We start from the raw sequence: 24,905 nt of genomic DNA, 5'->3' as shown, positions 1-24,905 counted from the left end.
TTTTACTACTATAACGTTTTTGAACATTTCCCAGCTTTTTACTGTATGCCTGAGAACGACTTTTTCCCCCAATTTACTGCGGACAATCCTTCATCCTTTTTGTGATAATAGGGGTTTGAGCTTCTTCACCATCATTCAGACATTTAATCAGCCGTGGCTTGCCAACACACAAAGTGGCTCATAATGACTTCTGAAGGTGGGTCGGAGCATATCAGGCATTTATGCGTTTTTCTCACTTCACAAAGTTGTTTTACAGGGATGATAACTGCAGAGCTGCAGGGAATAAGTGAGGCTGTTGAGTAAAACTACACAAACCAATGAATCAATACAGAGATGAGCTTTGAGTTATAAGTAGGAAACAACTGTATTTATTATGATATCAATACATTTTTCTATATACACACAGTAATAAAAATGCAGTCTTAGTAGCACAATGAGTTGTTTACAAGTATGACTTCTTTCTCTCTGTAGGCATACTGTCTTTCCCCTTGATTGCTTGAGCAAATTTGGACTTTCTTTGTGAAAAAAAAAAGATTACTTATGTCGTTATGCTAACAAATTAATTTACATATGAATAAATTAAATAAAAAACATTGCTTTGTAATCCATTACCAGTGAACAATCTTTTTGAACTCAAAAGACCTTTCAAAAGTAGCTGATGTGCAAAGTCTCTACAATACAGAGTGTGCACGTGAAATGTTAAGAATTAATATAATGCTGGGTGTTCTTTGAATGGCAATACTGAAGAGCAAAAAAGAAAAAAACAAAACAATGGTTTCACAGTAAATAAAAAGACATGAAACAGCAAATGCAAATTCAAGTAAAACAGGATTATGTTAAGTTAAAACAAATTACAATCCCTAGCCTCTGTGACATGGGGGCTATTACATAATTCCACTATTAACTGTAACAAGAGATCCAACAAAAATATTTTCCAGGCTAGAAAGATAGCTTTAAGTCCATAAAACAAGTGGTCAAAATCATATATTATACATAACCAGGAAATCTGCTCCCAAAACATGTCAGTGTATATTCATGTGAAAATGTACAAGTACAGTAAATGATGCATGACAAGACTGTCCTTTGCATTTATTTATTCTATTTCTTTAAGGACAAATAATATACAGCCCTTAACTATGATAATATCTCTGAGTCACACAGACAAAACAATTATTAATGTTCTTACAATACCCAAATTTGGCAACAGCAGGCAGGACTATAGAATGCTGCCCAAATGTGCAAACCATGCCAAATCAAAGCAGTTGATTAGATTCCATGATTGTACCAGTTCATCTCTCAAAGCTTACGCTTGACTTATATGTAACAGCATTTGATTTGGGATAGAGCTCCCTCATTCTGGATTCCTGTATTGCTCCACTGATGATCTTACCTGTACAAAAAGCAGTCAGCAAAAGTAAGGTAAGGAAGGATATATCTTCTACTAGCTGTGTGATATACGTCAATGCCCATGCATTGTTTGTTGAAGACTGATGACTTGATCTTTATGGAGCTCATGTAAAGCTGATAAAACATTTGCTGTCTGCCTGTCCTCTTCAGCTTTTTATGTGCCACAGTCTGGGGATGAACCCGATTGCTCCCTTCGTACCCAAACCTCATCCTTCTCCGTTTGCTTTTGATCGTCCACGGCGCTCTGCTTCTCCCTGTTGACCAGCTTTTCATCATGTGTCTCACTGGCTATGGGGGACTTAAGGCTCTTGCATTCTTCCGTTTCCTCACCCTCCAAGGACAAAGCCATGACAGGGGCCTCTAGGTCAGCCTCAGCAGATGGCGCTCTGGGTGTCTGACAGAACTCGTCATCGTCGTCACTCAGGATGTCTGTCTCCTTCACTTCTTCCTGGTCCTCGTATTCCTCTAGGTCGAACTGTTCTTCCACCCAGCGGTCTGTGTCACCTGCCAACTCAGACTGCTGCTGCTGATCTGGTTTGTCTTCCAGCTGCAGCCGATTCGAGTCAGATTCTTGTGGTGAAGTGAGGTCTTGTTCAGGTTCGCCATCAAAAACGATGTCGGTGTCGATCGTGAAGCGGTTGCGCACAAGCTTTCGCCGGCCTAGAGTCCTGGTTGGGGCGGATGCTGCAAAAAACACAAGATCAAAAACTTAATACAAATGACTAATACTTTCAGGGCATTACTTTGGATTTTGGTAATATACAGTGCTGTAAAAACGTATTGGCTCCTTTCAGATTTTAGTTTTTGCTTTTTTGTCACACTTAAATGTTTCAGATCATCAAACTAATTTTAATATCAGACAAAGATAACCTGAGTAAATACAAAAAGCAGTTTTTAAATGATGATTTCATTTATTAAGGGAAAAAAGCTATCCAAACCAACCTGGCCCTATGTGAAAAAGTAATTGCCCCCCCTTGTTAAATCATGAATTAACTGTGATTAACCACATTTTTTGGAAAGCTGAGTTCAATTTCACTAGCTCCACCCAGGCCTGGTTACTGCCAGACCTGTAGAATCAAGAAATCACTTAAATAGAACCTGTCTGACAACATGAAGTGAGCTAAAAGATCTCAAAAAGCAACACATCATGCCCCAATCCAAAGAAATTCAAGAACAGATAAGAAACAAAGTCAATGACATCTATCAGTCTGGAAAGGGTTACAAAGCCATTTCTAAGGCTTTGGGACTCCAGCGAACCACAGTGAGAGCCATTATCCACAAATGGAGAAAACATGGAACAGTGGTGAACCTTCCCAGGAGTGGCCGGCCTACCAAAATTACTCCAAGAGCGCATCGACAACTCATCCAGGAGGTCGCAAAAGAACCCAGAACAGCATCTAAAGCACTGCAGGCCTCACTTGCCTCAGTTAAGGTCAGTGTTCATGATTCAACAATAAGAAAGAGACTGGGCAAAAACCACTGCTGACCAAAAAGAACACAAAGGCCCATCTCACATTTGCCATAAAACATCTTGATGATCCCCAAGACTTTTGGGGAAATATTCTGTGGACTGACAAGACAAAAGTGGAACTTTTTGGAAGGTGTGCGTCCTGTTACATCTGGCGTAAAACTAACACAGCATTTCAGAAAAAGAACATCATACCGACAGTCAAACGTGGAGGTAGGGTGATGGTCTGGGGCTGCTTTGCTGCTTCAGGACCTGGACGACTTGCCGTAATTGATGGAACCATGAATTCTGCTCTCTACCAGAAAATCCATCAGTTCGTGACCTTAAGCTTAAGCGCACTTGGGTTATGCAGCAGGACAATGATTCGAAGCACCCCAGCAAGTCCACCTCTGAATGGCTCAAAAAAAACAAAATGAAAGTTTTGGCGTGGCCTAGTCAAAGTCCAGACTTAAATCCAATTGAGATGCTGTGGCATGACCTTAAACAGGCCGTTCATGCTCAAAAACCCTCCAATGTGGCTGAATTAAAACAATTCTGCAAAGAAGAGTGGGCCAAAATTCCTCCACAGCAATGTGAAAGACTCATTGCCAGTTAACACAAACACTTGATTGCAGTTGTTGCCGCCAAGCGTGGCACAACCAGTTATTAGGTTTAGGCGGCAATTACTTTTTCACATAGGGCCAGGTTGGTTTGGATAGCTTTTTTTCCCTTAATAAATTAAATCATCATTTCAAAACTGCATTTTGTATTTTCTCAGGTTATCTTTGTCTGATATTAAAATTTGTTTGATGATCTGAAACATGTAAGTGTGACAAAAAAGCAAAAACAAAAGAAATCTGTAAGGGGGCAAATACTTTTTCAAAGCACTGTATATATATATATTTTTTCTTAGCACTAGAGGAATAAAAACCTTATTCACTAATTAACCAACAATGAGCAATACTGATGTAAAGCACATTTTAATAGATTGCAACAAAGGTTGTCCTGCCTTGACAGGGTTGAGTATTACAATATCCTACTACATACAAAATACAAAAAGTGTTTTGAAAAATCTGATCTGCCAAAACCAAGCAACTCAAACAGTCTATTATGTTACCTTTTCTATAAAAAAAAAAAAAACAATATTACAATATTGTATGTCTCCACATATTAATTAAAAGTATGAATGTGGCTGAAACCAGAAAAGGAAAGCTCTGATTTTATGCTTTTTTTTTCAGTTCACACTACACCAAAGCATCCTATCTGTGTCAGGAACAAACTCAAAATTGGGACACTTTGAGCTGTAGGGTGAATACAGCCACAGACTGGCATTTACCTGCTCTATTTATGGCGGGACGGGCTCCCTTCAGGGCACAGAGACGCTTTCCTCCAAAGGGCACATACTGCTGGTTGAGGGGTAAACTCTCCGTTTTCAGGAGCTGTCGGCGGTGCTTTTCCCTCAAGATGGAATGGACTGTCTTCAGAAAGTCTTTTCTACTTTCTGGAGAGCTGCAAGAGATGGAAGGGGCGCATTATCAGTTTGTCACTCTGTAGATAGCAGCACACAGGGCTTTCAGATGCACAAAAGGACACAGGACTTTCAGAGGCACAAAAGCTTCAATCTGCAGTGGAATTCAACTTCCATTAGTATAGATCCTCACCTACAGCACAGCTGAAATGCCCTCTCTGGCCTTCCCTCCGACTCTGACTTTGTGTGGACAATTTCACACACAGCAGAGCCCTCGCCATCTGAAGGGGAAATCAACAATTCACGTGATTTAATGCACAGCGCACTCTGGAAAGATTTTCTAAACTGAATTCCAGGATTTGGGAGAAGACAACATATTTCAATACCGTATTTTATTTACTGAGTCTCTTACCTGTATTGGACAAGGATCTGACTTGAAGGGCATCAGTAGGGATCATGTGACGAAATCGGAAAGGGTCTTTTTCATCTGAAGATACAGAGACTCGATGGGAGCCACCCTACAATAATAATAATAAAAAGTCCAGTTTATTTCCCCTATAGAAATATGCTTGTGAAATGAGATGCACCTAGATATAATCAGCTCTAAGGCTTCCTTTACAGGTGACCCAATGGGCTGATTCTGAAAATAGCACATGTGCAAAGTAAATTTACAATAATGTAATAAAATGGGTTACATTTTAAATGGACTTGGGTGCTGCTGATGGCTTGTGTGAAAATCTTACCATTTTCTTTTTTTGCTTGGACCCATCCTTGCATACAAAGACCACTGCGGTTTTGAACACTAAAAAGCAATGGGGGAAAAAAACACATCAGTTATCACTGAAAGTGTTACAAAAGTTGTCAAATTTAAATGTATAATTGAGTAAACAGTAGTGATTATTTTATGTAGGAGGACAATATATATGAATACTTAAAGTCATGCTCGTTACATAATCATGGCAGAAAATCGTGACAAACCAAATGTAGCCATCTGGGGCTCTTTCTTCCATTTTCCTAAGGAGGCAGGAGGGTTGATCCAGGTCACGCTGGTGTGGAGTAGCAGGTCACCCATGGACAGATCAGCAACCTGGCAAAATCAACAAAATACCCGCAGTCACTCCACATGTATGCTTCAGTAAACAGAACTGAGCCAAGCCACTTTTGTCCAACCTACCTCTTTCTTTTCCCCGGTCTGCTCAGTGATAAGCTGATCGAACACGGCTCCAAACTCCTCGTGGATCTTCTGCATCTCATTGATGTGGCTGGCGACTTTGTTCATGGCTTTCATGGCAACTGCAGACAATGTGGTTAAAGTTGAATTGTTGTGACTGCATGTATTCACCCAGGTTCTCTCCTGTCAAAATGATTTAGTCTTCTCACACAGCCATGTGGCATGAGTCTTACCATCCAGGTGGTAGTGCTCCTCACTGTCTGGGTCTGTGAGCGAGTAAAGCTCCTTCAGCAGGAGGGGATACTTCAGCACCCTCTGGATGGGTTTGATTAGGTATGACTCAAGGGTGGAAGAGTGCTGCTGCTTGGGGTTGCGCTCATCCAGGAAGGCCTTGAAATCGGGGTCTGTTTTGGCTGAATGACCAATAAAGAACATTTAATGCAACTCATCCACACATCTAATTTTTTTCATAATTGATGTGTTTGCATGCACAGATTATTCTACTAGTTGTTTACTCAAGAAGTTTTGTTTATGGTCTGTAATTTCTAATAATAAAGCTTGTACTCTTCTCATTTGAAACTGGCTTAATTTGTTTGGCCTGATATTACCCAGGTTACTGTGCTGTAAACATGTTGATCTTGAAACTCAGAGGCAGTTAGTGTTTATATTTTACTTTGTGATGCATTAGAAATGATCTATAGCCGAGACCGTTTCATGCTTTTTATAGACTAATCATTTCATCTAAGAGCAGCCAATCACAAGTGGGCAGGAATAATCTGTTTACTGCTTCAGAAACAGCTTTACCCAAGTAACACCTCAGCAAACTCATAATAGCCAATAACTAGTTGAGTCATTGAATGTAAATGCAGCAAACAAAGACATCCACTTTAGTGTTAATGCGAGTGGGTGTACTAGGCTGAGAACAAGCTGTTCAACACTGCTCATTATATATATATCATTCAATGTTGCAGAGCTTTTTTCGCCCTGGGAGCCACCAGCTTGAAAGTATGCAGAGGTCAAATGGACAACTGTCTGGCTGACAACTCCGCACAGCAGATTTATGGAGCCTCGCAGGATATGGCAGATGGTTGATGGATAAATACATGCTCTCCTTTGAGCCAAGAAAGAATGTCAACCCAAGAGCACATTTACTCACCCTTTACGAGGACCTTGGGGACTTTGGTGTGGCTGGCGCAGAAAGCACTGTAGATTTTAAAACGGTCTGCATAGTACAGGAAAGAGCCTCCCAGGGAGAAGAGGATTTTCTGTGAAGAGATTACCCAACCAGTAGTTAAAAAAAAAAAAAAAAGTTTATGGGTGTTTTTGAAGTGCTTGTTGCTGGTCATATCTTTTGGTGTATGTTTCACAAACAAGGAGAGAATACCTTAAACTGATCCACTCTCTCCAGCTTCTCCAGATCTGGAACCAGTCTGGTCCCATCCTCCAGGGTCTTGAGAAACTCAACTTGGAACTCCACCATTTCCGGCAAGTTCCCAAACAGTACATCCAGCTGGAGGAGAAGAGCATTTGAGCAAAGTCAAAATAACTACAGTGTTAAGTAAAATGTCTCTCCTCATGTGGTACATCCAATACTGGCCCCTTGCTATAGTTAGAGCATGGAAATGCTCAAAATTTATTACATCCAAATGAATCTCATTATTGTTGAATCTCAAGTGCATGTAAAACATGCACTTACAAACCTCCCCCTCTCTCTCTCATCATCCACCCCTGTTATCCTCGTACACGGTTACTCTTCATTTGATTATGTAACCCACTTTTCTTATAACATTTCAACAGTTGTGGCATTTAAAAGCCAACTACCCCTCAAAGGCTCATGGGGAAAATTAGACATACCTCATCCTGAGTGAGAAAGGTCTCTTTCTGCAGTGGGGTTAAATATCTCCCAATGAGGCAATTGAGATCCTGCAAGACAATGTGGAATATGTGTGAATCAAGGTTGCCCATGTCATTTTGTGGAATACACACATGAAAAACATGCAGCTTTACAACAGGCTTAAATATTTCTCACAACAAAACAGTAATTTAAGGTACAGAGATAGTCTGAGAGTCCCTCAAAGATCAAAGACAGAGGAGCTGGTGGATGCATCTCTGCATGCACTTTAAAGGGAAGGGAGCTATATGGAAACCCAATTAAATAAATGACTGTGGCAACAGATACCTTAGCTGAACTGTAGAAAGCCCATGTGATTAATTAAGCAGCTCTTTCAAAAAGTTGAAAAACAGACCATGTAACTTCTCTAAAGAAGGATGGTTGGTGGTCTATCAAAACAATGAACTGCAATTTACACGTCATTTTTTGTATTGTCAGTTTAATAATAATTCTCTTTAAGAAGGTAAAATAAAATAGACAAATAATATAAACATCACATCACAAGTTTAAAATCAAACAAATATAAGTAACATGAGACACTTGAGGCCCCAATTGGTTAAAAAAAGAAATATTTTAAAAAATTTAAAAAGGTCTGGTCTCAAAAAAATAAATCAGAACGTATGCCAAAAACAAACGCATCACCAACATTGGTCACAAGCTGGAACTAATCAGCAAGGATATGATAGGTATGTAGTTTACAGTAGTCGGCATTTACCCATAGTTACATAGTTATAGGAGTTAAAATCCTCCTTCTTTTAGTGTTTTGAGAATTTTGTCTGTCCCTACATTACTTTAGCAATTGAACTGCAAGTGCCACTACTGCAAATTGCACAGACACATAAAATGCGCCCACATGTCTTGAGGTAATTGGAACAAATGGCCCAATTCCACAACAAAATCCACCATCAATCATGCACATTTTGCGATTTCTATAATAAGTACATACATGCCCCCTGTAATGAGGTATAACATTTTAGATAGCCTTGACATTATCCCATTATATGGCCTCTATAACCCAGTTATTGCACGGAGCCACATTTCCTAATCGGGCAGAAAAAGATTAGGCAATATCCAGGCAAGGGCACAGCTGTGTCCCCTTAGGTCTCCTGGGACACCGAGATAAATATGGATTGGACATGTGGAATAGGTAATGCGTAGGGCTAACACAACCCGAGGCAGACAGATACATAGATCGATGGACAGAAGGAACACAGGCACCCTCACAAAGACCATCTGCCTCTTTAAGTAAGATGAGTGATACTGACTTTGACATAGGTGCGTTCGGTCTCCACGAGCTCACAGATGACTTTGCGGAGCTTGTCGGCATCGGAGAGCTGCCGGGGAGTTGCAGGAGGTGGGAAGGGCGAGTCCGGGCTAGGCGAAGAGGACACACACTCCGAGGGATTCATGTCATGGAGACTGCGACAGAAAGCAGCGACCTGCTCTGTACTCTGCAGAAAAAAAAAATGGAAAAGGGGAAGGAGAGTGTTGAGGAAAAATTTGATTAAATTACGCAACTCCAACTTGAAATCATCATATCCAAATATTAACTTGCAGCTGTCACTTTCCACTTGCTGATGTGCACAGGTTCATGACTGTGCAGAGAGTGAGCCTGGAAAGAGGCAGAGAGGCAGCTCTTAAAAAAAAAAAAAATCATTTGCACTAATTTGGTCTATTTTCAGTCTGTCATAACAATGACTCTCCGCCTCCCTCTCCTTCACTCATATCCCTCTTTTCCCTGGTGTTTTCCTCCTACTGACAGATCAGTGGTGTAATGATTCATCTCTTTCACAGAATCAAAATATACACACAACCCTGTCTGTCCACATACAGTATGGGTTGCCGTGGAGACCAGCCCTGATGTGCATTAGACTATCATTTTGGACAAAAATAGACCCCACTCAGAACCAGCCTGCATGGCTGAAGTAATACAGTCTACTTTGTTAGCAAAAGACTACAGCCTCACCAGCCGTAACAACAAGAGTATTTTGGCTTTTTTACATCAATACAAACACAAAAGAGAACTCTATTCACACCCATCACATCCTCATTTTGTTTTATGAGAAAAGTATTTAATAGATTTTGTTACTTTACAGCAGATGATGCATAAAGATTAATTGAGAAAGTCACTGGGAATTAGCAGTTATGGCCCTATAAGAGGAACCACTAGCAGATAGGAGTGCATAATGGAGAGCTGAGAGGTCTCTAGTTGGTAATATAAGGGTTTTTATAGGCCAGACAGAAGCAATTTATCCTGTCACACCTACAAGCTCCTCTGGGAAAGAATAATAATATAGCCTCCACACAGCTGGAGAAGATAGAACATTATTCTTTCTTAGATAAAAAAAATAATCTTAATTAAGATCAGATCTCCTGGTCCATCAACAGTCTACAGGGCTTCAAAACAACTTGGTGTTTTTCATATTAGATATTACTGTGCATAAAGAGAAGTGCAAATACAAAACTGAGTAGCTCATTTCACTGTGGCATACAGACAGATGCACACAGACAACCAAAATTTACCATAAAGTAGATGATAGGTAGAAACAACCACAGGTTAGATGTGCTTTTTCCATCATACTAAATATGATATGAAAAATTGAAATGCGAAAGTATAGAACAAAGGAAGAACACTGCGCTATCAAATGACAGTCACGCATCTTCTCATGCAGATTTTGAAAATGACAATGGTTAGCAGCATTGTTACCCAATCAGACAGACACATTCATATGTGAGGCACGACAGCCCTTTGTCCCTTTGTGACAATGTTCCCAAAAATAATCAGGCAGCTCCCAGATCAGCAGATGAACTGGGAGCAATAATGCCCGTACATGACGATGTTGCAAATGCAATTTACACCAATACACTGGTGTTAATTTTGCAATGTCTGCAGTGAAAGTGGCTTGGTGAAACCTGCTGCCAACTTTGATGTTGTTTATGCCTATTAAATGGTGTTAAAATAAAACACAGGATGTGAATATAAGCAATCATTATTTCCAAAACCAAGTGGATGTAGAGAGTGGTTTTAACAAGTCAAAATGCCTGGCAAAGGTCAACGCCGGAAACATCCCTTTGTTCATAAATCTAGTGCTCATCATGTGTGGGATCCAGTAGCATGAGAGAACCTGTCAAAGGAAGATCAACTGAGTTCTGCTTCAGTAGCATCTACAAGAAGACATCAACAGTTTCACTCTGTGCCACATGTGCTGCATTTTACTGATGTGATGAGATACTAGATATCCAACCCAAAATGAAGTTCAATTGTAGTATGAAAGCAAAGAAGTTACAAAGACACACTCAATAGCATCGCACATCAAGTTTTCAAGCCATACAAAAAGAAGAATCATGCAAAGAAAAAGAGAAAAGTATGAATTTATAAAGCTGATTCCTGCCCATTTAATCAACTGAGCTCCTCTAATTTTACAGAGCCCAGTAAGACAGTCACAGTCCAGTCATAGTCTTCACTAGGCTAATTAACACCATGGCAGCTTTGGTTGCATGGACAGTCATGACATGGCAGAGGGAAGAGAAAGAACAGAGAAGGGGGCGGGGGGATCAAAGCCTTCAATATCACATGAAAAGAACAATATGTAGATAAGAGGGGCTGAGAGGAGCATTTCCCGTAGCAAATGAAATATAGATTAAAAACAGTTTCGAAGCATAAAAGCACTGATGATGGAGTAGGAAGAAGACTGCACGTCTGCTCTCTGAAACTATGATAAGCCTGAGATCATAGCTTGGGGTGCCCAGAGAGAAAACTCTGCAACAGTCGCTGCAACAACGGTCAGGCCAGTTTGTCAAAAGACATCTGGGGTCAGATCTGCAGAGACTCAGTGCCTACATGCAGCGTTTTATTTTGGCATCCTGTGGAGCACTCCAGTGATTATGGGGCAACTCTGCGACACAAACGGTGACTCACAGCTTCCTGTTGTCTGTCTGGAGCAGCCAAGAGGAGGTGTGAAACAAACGCAGAGAAGGAAAAGGTGGTTTACCCTCAGTGGAGTAAAACAACAACAGCAGCAGCTCAGCGTCTATCACAGCAGCAGCAGCAGCAGCAGCAGCAACAACAACTCACCAGGTACAGAAAAGTGACACAAGGAAGGAATCTCACCAGATGAAGCATGTCATGGATGGAGTCTGAGGAGCGCTTGCTGTGCTTGCTCCACTTCAGCACGGACATAGCCGGGCGCAGGTGGACAGTCAGCGTTAGTTCAAGTGCCAGAGAGGAAGAGACTCCAGGCTTTGGAAAGAGTCAAGTCTACACTGCGCCTCTCCAACACATTTCTGGTTTTTGTTTTTTTTTTTTTTAAAAAAAGAAGGTGCTGTGGTGCTTGTGATGAAGGATGAGTGAAGCTGCTCTGCCTCCTCCTCTCCGCCCACCAGCACTTACAGCCTTCCAACTCCCCTTCTTTTCACCCTCCGAGTCTGCTGTAGTTCTGTCACTGATACTCTGCTGTTTCCTCTGTCTCCCTCCCTCTCTCTCTCTCTCTCTCTCTCTTCTTTACAGGCTTACACAACTCAGACACACAGCATGAGTGTGAAGATCTGGCCAACTCCGGCAGCATTGTAAATGAGTCTTGAGAGCAAAGGAGCAGGGAAGGGAAGGAGTCTCCTCCTCAAGGTTGCGGTGGAGCAGGATTGGCTGGGTGAGCCACACCGCAGTAGAATATAAATGCAGAAATTGAGGAATAGGGAGAGACTGATGGGGAGAGGGGGAGCAGCAACTAAAAAACAGGAACAACTGGCGTGGGAGGCTTTGCAGGAAGAAAATGGAGAGCGGGAAATGATGAGGCATGCCAAAATGCAGTTAATAATAAGTAAATCAAAGGAGGTGTGTGGTGCTGTGATAATTCCACAAGCTTGGAAAATATCCTTGTTCTGATCAGTAAAGGATAAAAAAAAAAAAATACACCCGCAGACATATCCATTGTGCTACAGTTACCAATTTCCTACTTTTCCCAGAATTCAAAAAGCTCCATGACAAAAGAGAACATATTTGTATGTTTGAGAGACTGAAATTGGTAGTGTACAGCAAAGTGCAGTTATGACTGTTCAGATCACAAAATATCTTGCAACTGCACTGCAGGCTAAAGTCTACAGCTAGTGGAGAAATTGGTATCATTGCCTCTTCAATGTGAAGTTCTCACTGTGGTTGGTTCAAGTCCAGATGGTGAGTCTGGGAAGAAGCACTTGCTCTGAATGTTTGGCACGAATGCCTGACGACTAAACAATGTGACCAGCTAAATAAATCCCAGAGCAAAAAGGGGCCCAGACACAGAGGAATGAAGGCTGTAATGCTAATTGGTTTTGCTTTTTCCCTACTATGTCAATGACAGTAATATTACGATAGATTTTTTTTGCCTCTTAGTGCATAGTGCATTAGAACAAAAAGTTCTAGAGGTACACGGTCATCAGGGCGTACTCTTATCAAGGACAGCCAAAGAGCGGATCAGTTGGCAAACATTTGTACCATTTTGTTCGGTTAGAGAGCTGCTGGTGCAAATCCAGACATCATTACCACATTTCAGATACAAAGTCTTACGTCATCACCGATCCAGATTCATCAAATACTTTCAGTGCTACACAAATACAAAGGAAGCCTGTAACTTAATGTTTTATCTTCAAACATATAGCCTCAAAGAGAAAGGAGTTGAAAGAGACAAAAGGCACAACTTAACAGAACACCACCTAAAACCACCACTATGCTGGAATACTATAGCTACATAGATTTTATTTTGCTCCCATCCATAGTATAATTATCATTATTATTATTAATCATTACACAGGTAATTAACCAGAGCTGGTACGATATTTGATTAATTGCTGTTTATTAAACGAGAGGAGTTAAATGGTGGAATTAAGGAGAGAGCTGGTTAAAAAAAAAAAATAAAAAAAAAAAAAATAGCAGTAATATGTCCAGTCCACAATCTGAATAGCAAGTGGGATGACTGAGGATCTCACACTGATCCTTGGATTTCTTCCAATGAGCCCTCCACTCCAGTTGGTACAATGAAGAATGGAGTAATTAAGTGTTTTGATAAGAGATGAACTAATGTAGAAGAAGACAGACACCATCCTTTCATGAGCAGGAGCGGAGTTGTGCTTTGAATACCGCTGATTTAATCTCATTTTACTCTGACGCTCTTATTTTACACAGCATAAGGAGAATTAGTCATCTTGTTAGCCAAAGCACTTCAATAGCAAAATGTAGGCCTTTGAGATTGTGACATTTTTGCTTGTCTTACCAGTCTTGCTCTGTGCTGCCTTTTGTAATTTGTGTCTCTATGTTCATTTAGAGTTAAAATGAATGCATCGCCATTCATTACCTGATCCTAATCACCAGACACAATCAAGCAATTAGAATGCAAGCTTAATCAAAGCACCCCTCACTTAGCAGTTACGTTCAAGTGAATGCATCATCTCGCCATGAGTCTCTAATGCATAGGATACACTTCATTCAGCAATGTAGGTGTGCATTAATATCTACGTTCGGTTAAAACAGGTGTTTGCCGAGAAAGAAAAAGACAAACCTAATATAGAGTTTGTTTCGAGAAGCATGGGGTTAACACCTGGATAGTATAAACACGGACACCGCTCTGCTTTCCCGAACAAGATAAAACGAGGCAGTAACAGATGGTGCTTCAAACTGTGGTGAAGCAAAACGTTCTTCACTGCTATTTTCATAATAACAGAGTTGAGGGGGATTGCTGCGGAGGACAAGAGCGGGGAACAAGCAGAGGAGCCAGCACACATGAAAGATGTGCTGTCAGATATTGTCTGTGGTGATATTAAATCAAGACCCCGCAAATTAATAATGAAGCGGTGCCCTTACCTTTCTGCACTCATCAAACTCACTGAAGATCTCAGAGTCGTCGTCCAGGCTGTCTCCCGAGCTCTCCAGCAACAGTCCCACCCCGTCGTCCAGGATCTCCTCTGCAACAAACAAAAACAGACGTGCATGAGCATCATTTTCCTTTGAAATTACATGAATATATTTTCACAAGCACTGTGTAAAATACATGAGAAATCTGCACTTGCCTTGTCGTTTTTATTATTTAAGATTTAAGACTTGTGCAAAAGGTGCTGACTTTATCAGTCTACTCCACAAAATGAGGCTGCAACCCACAGCTGAGAGCCGCCTGTCCTCCCTAATTAAGACCCTGTAGATTCACCGTGTTTGCATAAATGAAACAGGTGTCTCTAAGGACACTGGCAAGAAATCGTTTCTTCTCAGAGGCAAAGAAAAAAAAAAAAATCTGAGCTTGAGATCTGTCTAATTTTGTCTTTCTCGTTCATTTAGCATCCTTTGGTATGAAGTGATTACAGGTGGGTAATCACTGTGCGTTGGCAAACATGACCAGACAACAAGCAACTGAGGGTGTTAATACAATGTACATGATTTCTGGGAAATGGCATTCTGAGGTTAAGCTCTTCAGTAAACTCTGCTGTGAATGCGCCAAGTTTGCAGCTTTAAATTGGTGAGGGAAACAAAACATTAAGACAGATGTCTGCATTTGGATGTGGGGCTCACCTTGACTCTGGGAGAAGATGTCAGTGTAGAGATCTTCCTCTGCATCTGAGCGGCGCGGCGGCACGTAGCACAGCTGGCGGCGGTCCACAGAAGGCAGGGTGTTGACCGTCAAAGCCAGCGATGCTTGAGAGAATGCTGCCTTCATGTCGGAGAAGTTAAGACTGTGGGAGTCTTTTCCGTTCAGCTGGAGTATTTCATCTCCTGCATTTAGACCTGCAGAATGGGAACGCCATTAGCTTTGATTCAATTTGCTGCCTGTCACGCCTCAATGCACTAGATAAACATTTCCTATTTCCCCTAATACGAGATGGTAACAACAATCTAGCTCATTTTCAGCATTGATTAACGAACCAATAAACTCCAAATTGAGATGATGAGATGACATATTGTAAAAAAAAAAACAAAAACAAAAAAAAACAAGACAAACTATTCAATTTTGGAGACAGTTAGTTGCAGATCATTTATATTTTCTTTGCCTTTAAGACCCACAAGCATGACCCAGAATCTATGCCCTATGAAAGCCACTAGGCCAGCACAAATATCTGGCTGTCTGCTGCACAGCTTTACTGCATGTGCTCTGCCTGCACTGTGATCAACTCCAGCATATTCCCACCTCACTCAACCTTTTGAGTTTAACTATGTAGCATGGGTACCAATGTGAAAAAGCTGCGGTGAGGTGTCCTACTCAGCATCATCCTTCACAAAGGCCAGTGAGAGGCAGTGTGGTTATGATTATAGTAATCAAATCCCCTGAGAACTGCTGTGTTCTCTGAAACTTTCCCTGCCTATTGAATAAACATGCACTAATGCATTCCTGAAGAGAAACTGTAAAAAAAAAAAAAATGCGCATTGACCTCGAGAGAGAAATGCTCCATTTTGAAAATGCATGTAAAGAGCGGGAAAATGGCCAATGCACCCCAGATTCTTTTTTTCTCTAGCAGTAACTCATCAGTGTAGAAGCAGATTGAGCATCTTTGAAGGGAGTTCATTTGATAGAAATGAAGGGTAATGAACCTTTGGCGAAGGCTAATCCACCCGCCTTCACATCAGTGATGTAGAGCTGCTGTACTCCGTCCTCCTCCACCACTGAAATGGAGAAACCTGGAGGAGGGGAAGGAGAGGCAGAGAGGCGAGAAGAAGAGGAGAGAGAGAGAGAGAGAGAGAGAGAGAGAGCGAGAGGGGGGACTCTTATATAAAACACATCAGGGGGATTTGTGCAGTACAAATGCGAATGGTTTGGAAAAAAAAAAAAAAAGGTTATGTATAGGTCAAAGAAAAGCAATTATTACACCCAAAAAAGCACTACATACAAAATCTTTGACATTGACCTCATTACAGCATCTTAACTGAAAACAAAAATCATAGCTTCATCAATTATAATAATCATCAATCTGAATGAAACTACACAGGAGAATTGAAAATGGTTCCTACCGTAGCCAATCATGCAGGATTCATCTCTGTCAAACTGGACTACTTTCGTTATTTTGGAGCAGAGCTCAATTTCTTTGTAAAGCTGTGAAGAACAAAAAGAAGTTATATAAATCCTGAAAACAACAGCCTACTTTTTTCATATTCTGGTGGGTGGGTTATTGAAAGCACGGAAACAGCATGTTAATTTTCCGTATTCTTAGACAAAGCAGCTCCAGCAGAGTCTGTGTGCGGGAATGGTCCATGTCGTGATTACATGATATAAATACAAAAGTCACTACAGATATTTTTATTAAGGCTTTCCATGAATAGATTTATGTTTCGGGGCATGGGGTTTGCCTGGAGAAAACATGAAATCAAGAGGACAGCAGTATAAAAACTATTAATAATTCACAACATTGGATGCTGTCGTGTCTGTGGTGTTCTGCATACTGGGATTCCTCGCACATTCCAGTGCAATTACTGGCATTTCTTTAAATCTGTTTCTTGACCTTTATAATCTTAAACAGCCTAGCGAAGAAGGAGAACAAGATCATGCTCAAGCAGGTAGTTACATACCAAGTCGCACACATCCTCCTCTGGTTTAGGAATGTAGAATTGCACTTGGTTTTCGATAAGGAATTTGAGTCGCAGGTAGTGCTTGGTGGGATCGAGCTGGTGAGCCTGTGGAATGAGGGCAAAGAGACAGAAAGAGGGTTTTTACCCAGCAAAGCACTGAGATACCTGATATTCTTCCATTACAATGTCAGACATGTTTTTCCTAATCTTTCTGACTCTGCAAAACTGCTATTTATCTTAGGTAAGTAATGTCATGGCAGGCACAGGTGCATGTATCTTTATGCGTTTGTCATGCAAACACGACTGGAATGAAACCTGAACCATAGGTCAGCGCAGGTCATTTGACTCTGGGCGCTGTTACCTTGCAGATGGTTTCCAGAACGCACAGCGCCGACTCTCCTGGTTGGATGATGGTAAGCACCGGCTGGTCATTTGGCAGACACACCCAGGAGGGGGTGAGGTGGTCAGGGACCCAGATGTCACTCTCCGTGCTGGGCCGTGGAAGGCTTTTCACAGTTCCCTCCTCACCTTTCTTTGAACAGAGACATTAAAAGTCTTATTCAGTCTGATACTACAGAGCAGATTCATTTTTACTATGTAAACATGTTTTACTGCAAAGTTTGATTTGATTAAAATGATTGATAATTACACCGTTATGTTTTAATCTCTTCCAAACTATAATCTCTGTCTCCAGTACTTCCCCATCTAAATGGCTACCATCAATAAACCCACAGAGCAGTTGCAATACTTTTTTCAAGGACCATAGTACATCACTGCACATTGCCTTTAAAGGAATGAAAGAAAAATTACAATTTCTAATGTGCCTGAGCGGCTGTTATAGCTGGGACTCTGCTCTGCTGCTTATTCGGGATACATAGAGGGCTGATATTTCACTGACGTCAATGTTGGCTAAAGATTTCGTTGATTAAGTTCCCAGTCATGCTTGATCTACACCCCACTGTCAAACATCTGAACACAGAATGAATGACTCCACCTTACCCTGTGTTCCTTAGCAGGATCAACATATATGCCATCTATGGGCTTTTTTAATGGCTCTTCACCATCAGCAAAGACCTGCAGAGACAAAGAGAAGATCAAGTGGTCACAACTCAAGCAGAATTGCGGGGGATAAATGCTTAAAGAAAAGGCAAAAAGAGCAAAGCATTTCTTTTGACTGAAAAATGAACTGTCTGAAAGAGAATGGAAGACTTCACAGACCTGGTTGATAGTGGGATGGGCTTTTGTCTTTTTCTTTGAGGTAGTGTCCAGACCCCAGAGGGAGGAGAACCTGCTCTTGCGCTTGCTGCAGGAGCGAGACATGGCCTGTGTTCGCCGTCTCACTCCGGTCTCTGTGCGAGCTGCCACCTGTAAAAATATAGCAGCTCAGTCGGGGCTCAAACACAGCAAATGACACAGACTACAATCTGTTTGACCTCACGTCACATCACATTCTGCAAACATTGGTAAAATGGGGCCATAAAAGGAAAAGCCAACAACAAAAAACTAAATCACAGGAACAAGAAAATTATGTTTAAACTGTGCAGAAAGTATTAGCACATATGACAAAAGGTATTATAAAAATATTCATTATCAGTAAGTTTTCCACGAGAAAAAAAAATGATCAAGGAGCATTTCACCAGGCCGTTGCTTTAAGAACTTGAGCATAACTAACCAACCTGGTTAAATAAAATGAGGAAAAGGGGTCACATGTGCCTTACTGTAATAAATACTTTACATCCAAATATAGAACTGTCGTGTCTATTTCACACATGAGCACTGGGCTCATGCAGATTTTTACACAACCTGGCGTTTCTAGGTTACTCATCTGTGAGGACGCAAAAGTGAAAGGTCTTTTAAAAATGTGCTGAAGCAGGCATTAAAACTGCTCTGTGCATGTAGGAGCAAGCACGCTCTGAACTTAAACAAGACACTTATTTTGCTTCTTTTTTTTTTGGACTGTGTTGTGCTGAAACACATATTCATGGAAGTGGAGATGAGCAAATTATAGTGGAATAAAAGTGTAGGAAAGATAAAAATAAGAGCAGGACAGAGGTGTTAAAAAGTGTCTTTTGTTAGACATCCCACCCTGCTATCTCGCAGCTCAAACACCCACTTGCTCCGCGGCACTGCGTTGGTGGTGAGGGGAAAATAAAATAAAAAAAAAAAAAGAGTACCTCACTGATCTGCAAACACGTCTATAAAAATCAAATAGATGTTTTCCTGTACTACCAGTGCTTTTAGCAGTGAAGTGCATAACCCTAGTGCAGCAGTGGGAGGCCAAAACTGAACTGAAATCTCCCAAACATGTGCCCTGCTCCAAAATAGTAGTCATTGTGGGAAAAAAGTGGCTACACACACACACACACACACACACACACACACACACACACACGCACACACACACTTTAGTTTCTGGAATCAATTGCCCTGCCTGCAGAGTCACCAGGTGTACTAAATGGTGCCAATGTGTATTTTGAGGGAGATGTAGTATTTTACTCTGCTTACAGTGGAAGGAACCTCTATAAAAAGGACAACATAGTGTTGAGAAAAGATCATCCTACACCAAAAGGTTACAGGTTTAATCTCTGCAACAGCTACAGTTTGAGTTGCTGAAGTATACTTGAGCTAGACATTGATCCCTCAAATAGTCAATGATTTCAAGTCTCATTTGTTAAGGCTCCAGCTAAATGCATAAAAATGTAAAATGTAAATACATGAAATCAAACCTAAGATGTTATATAAAAGCGTATCATGAGCATGCTTTATAAAAAAACAGATTAAATAAGGGCATTTAATAAACATGAAGAAATAAAGAGGTGATATTTACCAGTGCGTGGAAGGAAGAGACTGAGAATATACCCAGTCGGCCCATTGCTAGCTTGGTGGGACGAGAGGCAAAGGCCAGGAGGCGTTTGGGGTTAGGCAGCTCTCCTCCCTGCAGGCTGGCCAGGTAGCACCTGAAGCGGAATAGATCCATGTGAAACTGCTCCAGGTTCTGCTCCCACAGGAAGATCTGCAGGGTGAGAGGGACACAAGAATTCATCCAATTAACTGTTCATCAAGGCTCTTGCTTGTCAACTTCGGACCAAGATTTCCCCCAGAAGCTCCGTTACCAGTTTGCTCAAAGTTTTGCCAATCTGTACCCTCTCTGCCTAATGGTTTGATGTTTACTGGGGCAGTAGAGCAGGACATTGTGATTATTCACTGGGGCGTCCCCTCCCAGTCACGGTCCTGCGCTGATGTTTCGAAGAGGCGGCCAGCGCCATGGCGGAGGGCTCTGTATCACTGCCAAGTAGCCCAGAGACAAGAAAGAGACAATACTGCACATTCCACTGGCAGATAGAGGCTGGGAGTGTTTCAGCTTTCTAAGGAGCAGGCCTATATCCATTCAGCTCGGCACAATGTGAAACCTGACACTGCCAAACAGAACCAGGCACTACCTAACTGACCAAACAAAGGCCATTTGATCTCCCTTCTCTGTAAACAGACCTATTAAAGACAATATGAGCTTTGCAATTAATTGAGAGAATGGCAGGTTATCCAGGGGTGCCAACTGCATACCATGTTTATACTAAACAAAAAGCAGTATGGTGGCTGATAGGTGTGTAGCATCCGAGATCTGTTACTTAATCCCCTCATGCCCCCCCCCCTTCTTTCTCCATCTCCTATTTCTTGCATTAGAACACCTTGGGGATGGATACTGATATTGAAATACCTAATCATGTGTGATACTACAGCCATGGATCAGGATGAGTGAAAAACATCTTAGGTACTACAGCAGTTTGCTAGTTAAGTGTCAGTCACAAAAGTAGCAGGAGGTTGAGGACAAGAGCTCTTGTGTTGATGTGATACTCCATGAGTGTATCTGCTACTCTATTAAAATCTGAGACTGTCAAAGCTTGTCCGTTACCCTTTTATCATTCCTTTGTGGCTTTTTAAGTTGCTCATCAGCTCAGATAAGTTTTAAATGGGTAAATAGGTTGGTTTGCACTAAAACTAGGACTACATTGGAGAAAAATAGTCCCAATACCAGCGGTACTTTCATACTGTCCCATAAGTATGATCTAAACTAATCTGATCTAAACTGATCTGAATGTATTCTGGGTTTTTTTCACATTTGATGAAGCTGCTCTGCCCATTTTGTGTCTGTATTATATTTTATTTCAGTATTTGAAGTTATCCAGATACATGTGACGTTCTTAATAAATGTTGTTTATTGCCCTGAACTTCAAATTTAATGTTCGGACATTACTCTTTCAAAATAAATTGGTTTTTATAATGTTGAATTAGGAGCAGGAAGAGGAAAATGTGAATGTAGCCAGCAGTCAGATGGCAGTTAAATTTTAAAATGCTGTTAAAAAGAGAAAAGGAAACATCTTTTAATATACTTCTGTGACGTGATTTTCGAAGTTTGCTCGATATCTTGATATTCCCGGACGTCTTCAGAGAACCAGTCAAATTTGGAGACTCTTCCAATCAGGATAATACTTGTCAAAATCCCACACAATCACCTGACACGTGGGAACTCTGCGAGAAAGGAGAATAAAACCTACTTGATCCAGGATCGTCTTCCTCTTCTTGGTGTCGGTGACGGCAGACAGTTGCATGTCTCCCATCTTCTTCATCTTCTCGTCCATGTCGATCTTCTGCTCCAGCTTCTTGATCTCGGCACGAAGCAGCCGCACCGTGTCCTCTCTGTGGTGCTGGCGGGCAACGGCGGTGGCACATGCTGAGTGGATGGCTGTGATCCAGTTCTCCAGCTCTGTCTGGCTGCAGGTCTGTGCCGGGGAACAATGAGACAAGAGAAGGTCAGAGGTTAAACACCTGCACATCAGCTCCTTGACATTCAAAATAAAAAGCTCTTTATTTGCTATTCCTGTCTCAGTTCACTGCTAATTATAAGAGCACATGAGAATTTCAAAGAGCATGAAAGGAGAGAAAACAGAGAACATATGGGTCAAGGTAATGTTTGCCCACGGGAGAGTGTTCACTCACTTAGAAATCAGATGACATTTAAGATTTAATTCTCTTACCTGGAACAGAAAAGCATCTCCCAGGGAGTTGCTAAGACAGAACACAAAGTCCTTTTTGGGATGCTCTGGTACAGCCTGGACAATACTGTTCTCTACCCAGATGGCATGTTTGGGAATACTGTTGTTGTCGATCCCTGAACGGCCATCAGTCTCATAGAAGAACAGAGTGCAACCTGGAAATGCACAACAATCTATTTATTTCTCGACAACACAGATGCTCGCTGGAGAGAATAACAATGATTCTGATTTTACTTTTTAAAGCCAGATCTGCTCAAGCAATTTAATTCTGCTCTCCAGTGGCCAACATTAAGAAGTGCAGCATGGCTGACTTGCCAGAAAAATAGGCACCATGATCATTACGGTACCGATTTGATTTCAAGTAAAATGTAGTGATGGGGTTTGTATCCTGCTTGAATTAAAGCCTGGTTTCATGAGCTCAGTTGAAGTAGATGACATTTGAAGTATTTCTTCATAGGTTACTATATATCAGCAGAACCTAAACATCATTATAGCATGCAGTGTTGACTGAACCGTACTGACACTGAGATTATGGAATACAGTGTAAATGTTATGCACACATTAAGGGTATAACAAACCTTTCAGGGAAACCCAGTAACTCTTCCACTTGCGCCTCGTGGCCGACTCCACTTTCTTGTTCTTCTTATGTACGAGGAAGTTCTTGACGGCAAGCCTGCCAGCTTTGCGCACCATCCCCTGGGTGACACTGAGCAACGGGTCGGACTGGTAGGCGGAGCTCATAGTGCTCTGCTCATCACTTAAGGCGGACCCGGCTTCCTCCAGGCTCTCCGTCTGACAGGAGCTCATCTCCAGTTCCTGACGAAAGTTCTCGTACACACCCTGCACACACTCGCTGGCCCCGCCACCACTGCTGCTGCCGCTGTCGCTGCCGGCGAACATGCTCCTGCCGTGCACCGAGCACACGGAGAAGGAGGCCGACATGGTCTTGTAGCGTCTGGACTGGTGCTCTGCCTCCACCGTCACCCCGTCGATGCCACTGTCCTCGTACTCGCTGCCCTCCCCGGCTGTGACATCCTGCGTCGTGGCAGAAGCGCAAGACAGGTGAGACGGCATGGCAGCCACGTTTTCCTCATCACTAACAAGGCAGCCAGTCAACAACAGTTCCTACCCTGACTGACAACTAAGCCATCCATCTCAGTGGCTTTATCCCGTATCTACAGAGACAGAGCCATTCCTGTAAAGCAAACATGTTGCAAAAACTGACTGCAGAGGCCTAACGAGAGTCCATGGGTTGCTTAATCCTGAAGCTCTCCTCAAAATTAATTACTCACTGCAAAGCGTCTAGTGCTGTGTGAGTGCAGCCTGCCCTCCCTGTGGCACCGCAGGGTCTGCCCTCTCCTACCCACATGGCCAAAGGCTCCTGGGAGATGAAGGGGGTTACACCGAGCTCAGTATCTCCATCTGGTCACATGACCCAATCATGCGCTCCAGAGCTCCATTCACCAGGGCTGACGGTACCCCGCAGTGACAGGGCCACCATACACGTTTTACTGTTACACTCTTCCGCAGGCCTCCCCTCATTATCATAACAAAAGACTGAGGCATTTCAAACAGGGAGTGACTTTAAGCCCCCCCCCCCCCACCACCCCTCCCGTCATCACAGTCTCCTCTCCTGAGAAAAACAACAGTTTCATCAGGAAACAACACATCGCTCCCCTGACACAAGATTTCTTTCTACACTTAATCTGTTTCAGCAGCTTATTATCTGTGAGTTGAATGCAGCAGAGGAAACGCTCAGATACAATGGGGAGGGGTGGGGGTGAATGAGGGGTGCTGTCTTATTGGTGATGCCACTGCATTAAGATTCTGTACAGCTTTTCATACTCTGTGCACAAAAGGGCCGTGACACCGCTTCAACAGTTCAGGACTGACATTTCACTAACGTAAGAGGATATCAAACAGATATGTTGTGTACATATTCATGGATGGACCATTTTCTATGAACTGCGCAACATTTTCATTTGTGCTAAATTAGTGTTGTGAAAGATCAGCGCGATGTGAAGACGCTCGACATCTTACCTGTATAGTCTGCGCCCTCCTGCCCTGCATACTGGCACACATGGCGGCCTGGTGACTGCTCAGGCCTTCGGACAGGCAGTGGGAGCGCCGGCAGGGAAGAGTAAATGCACCGTAAGTGTTCCCATCCTCCTCTGATGGGGAGAGCATCTTATCATCCTCGCCCTCCCTGATAGCCCTGTTGGCATCGTGCCACTTGGCATAGCGGCCATGGGGTTGCCTGCGGGCAGGATTCTTCTGACTGTACAGCTCATCCAGGGAGTTTGCCCTGTCAGTGGAGTCTGTGGGGCTGCACTGCAGGTGGCCTTCGCAGTCAGTGAAGTCTCTCTCGTTGGTGGCGTCTATAATTTCCTCTGTGCTGGTCAGGTGCTCTTGGCTGAGGTCTGACAGGGAGAACTCCAGGCTGTCCTCCCGCCACATGTCTGCAGACTTAGACCTTTTCTTCTTGAAGCTGATGGTCTCCTTGGTGCCGTCCCGGGTTTTCTGGAGATACGTTACCTCGCCCGTGTACACGTCTTCGTCCTGCACCTCCTCTGCGGTGGGGCCAGGTAGGGTTATGTGCATTGTATTCATGTGCACTGAGGGATTGGCCAGGTCATTGTGAAAGGACACGGGCCGCAGATTCATGGCCACACGATCCACCCAAATGGGGCTTCCAAAGTCTGGGAGGATATTTGTCTCATTGAAGGGTTCCAGGCCATTGTCAGCCAGGGATTGTGGGATGCTGGGGGTGCTACTTGAGCGTGTGCTCGTCTCAGAGTTCCTGTGCTCTATTTTCCCTGATGAAGCATGTCGAGAGCGTCTGGACTGCTTGTTGGAGATGCGGAGAGACCGAGACATGTGCTTACGTGACAAATAGCCACGCTCGTTTCCGTAGAGGCCATGGTCCCCATTCTGGCTCTCGACATTTCCCATG

At 42.5% G+C, this 24,905-nt stretch overlaps 1 protein-coding gene across 2 annotated transcripts; it reads right to left on the bottom strand.

The window, feature by feature from the left end:
* Nucleotides 1-414: 414 nt before the first annotated feature.
* Nucleotides 415-24,904, bottom strand: LOC111224422 (T-lymphoma invasion and metastasis-inducing protein 1-like). Of its 2 annotated transcripts, XM_022748894.1 has the most exons (25): nucleotides 23,993-24,904; nucleotides 22,531-22,987; nucleotides 21,935-22,107; nucleotides 21,455-21,679; nucleotides 19,729-19,914; nucleotides 18,120-18,266; nucleotides 17,901-17,975; nucleotides 17,263-17,433; nucleotides 16,902-17,006; nucleotides 16,347-16,428; nucleotides 15,930-16,016; nucleotides 14,916-15,128; nucleotides 14,217-14,317; nucleotides 8,650-8,835; nucleotides 7,348-7,416; nucleotides 6,878-7,003; nucleotides 6,650-6,758; nucleotides 5,727-5,906; nucleotides 5,497-5,615; nucleotides 5,301-5,409; nucleotides 5,066-5,124; nucleotides 4,735-4,840; nucleotides 4,516-4,603; nucleotides 4,191-4,363; nucleotides 415-2,091 (listed from the first exon to the last, which is right to left on the bottom strand). In XM_022748894.1, exons 1-25 carry the CDS (start codon nucleotides 24,902-24,904, stop codon nucleotides 1,562-1,564), a joined length of 4,788 nt encoding a protein of 1,595 aa, XP_022604615.1. In that variant the 3' UTR covers nucleotides 415-1,561. The 2 variants fall into 2 exon arrangements, with proteins under 2 accessions (XP_022604615.1, XP_022604616.1); XM_022748895.1 differs by lacking the exons at nucleotides 14,217-14,317; nucleotides 14,916-15,128; nucleotides 15,930-16,016; ... (8 more) ...; nucleotides 22,531-22,987; nucleotides 23,993-24,904 and adding an exon at nucleotides 11,496-11,608.
* Between the last annotated feature and the right edge of the window lies 1 nt (nucleotide 24,905).

The sequence above is a fragment of the Seriola dumerili genome, unplaced genomic scaffold (assembly GCF_002260705.1).
Source record: "Seriola dumerili isolate Sdu_G_001 unplaced genomic scaffold, Sdu_1.0 BDQW01000134.1, whole genome shotgun sequence".
Lineage (NCBI taxonomy): Eukaryota > Metazoa > Chordata > Actinopteri > Carangiformes > Carangidae > Seriola > Seriola dumerili.
Note: the sequence above shows the minus strand (reverse complement) of the source record. Positions and strands in the feature narration are given on the sequence as shown.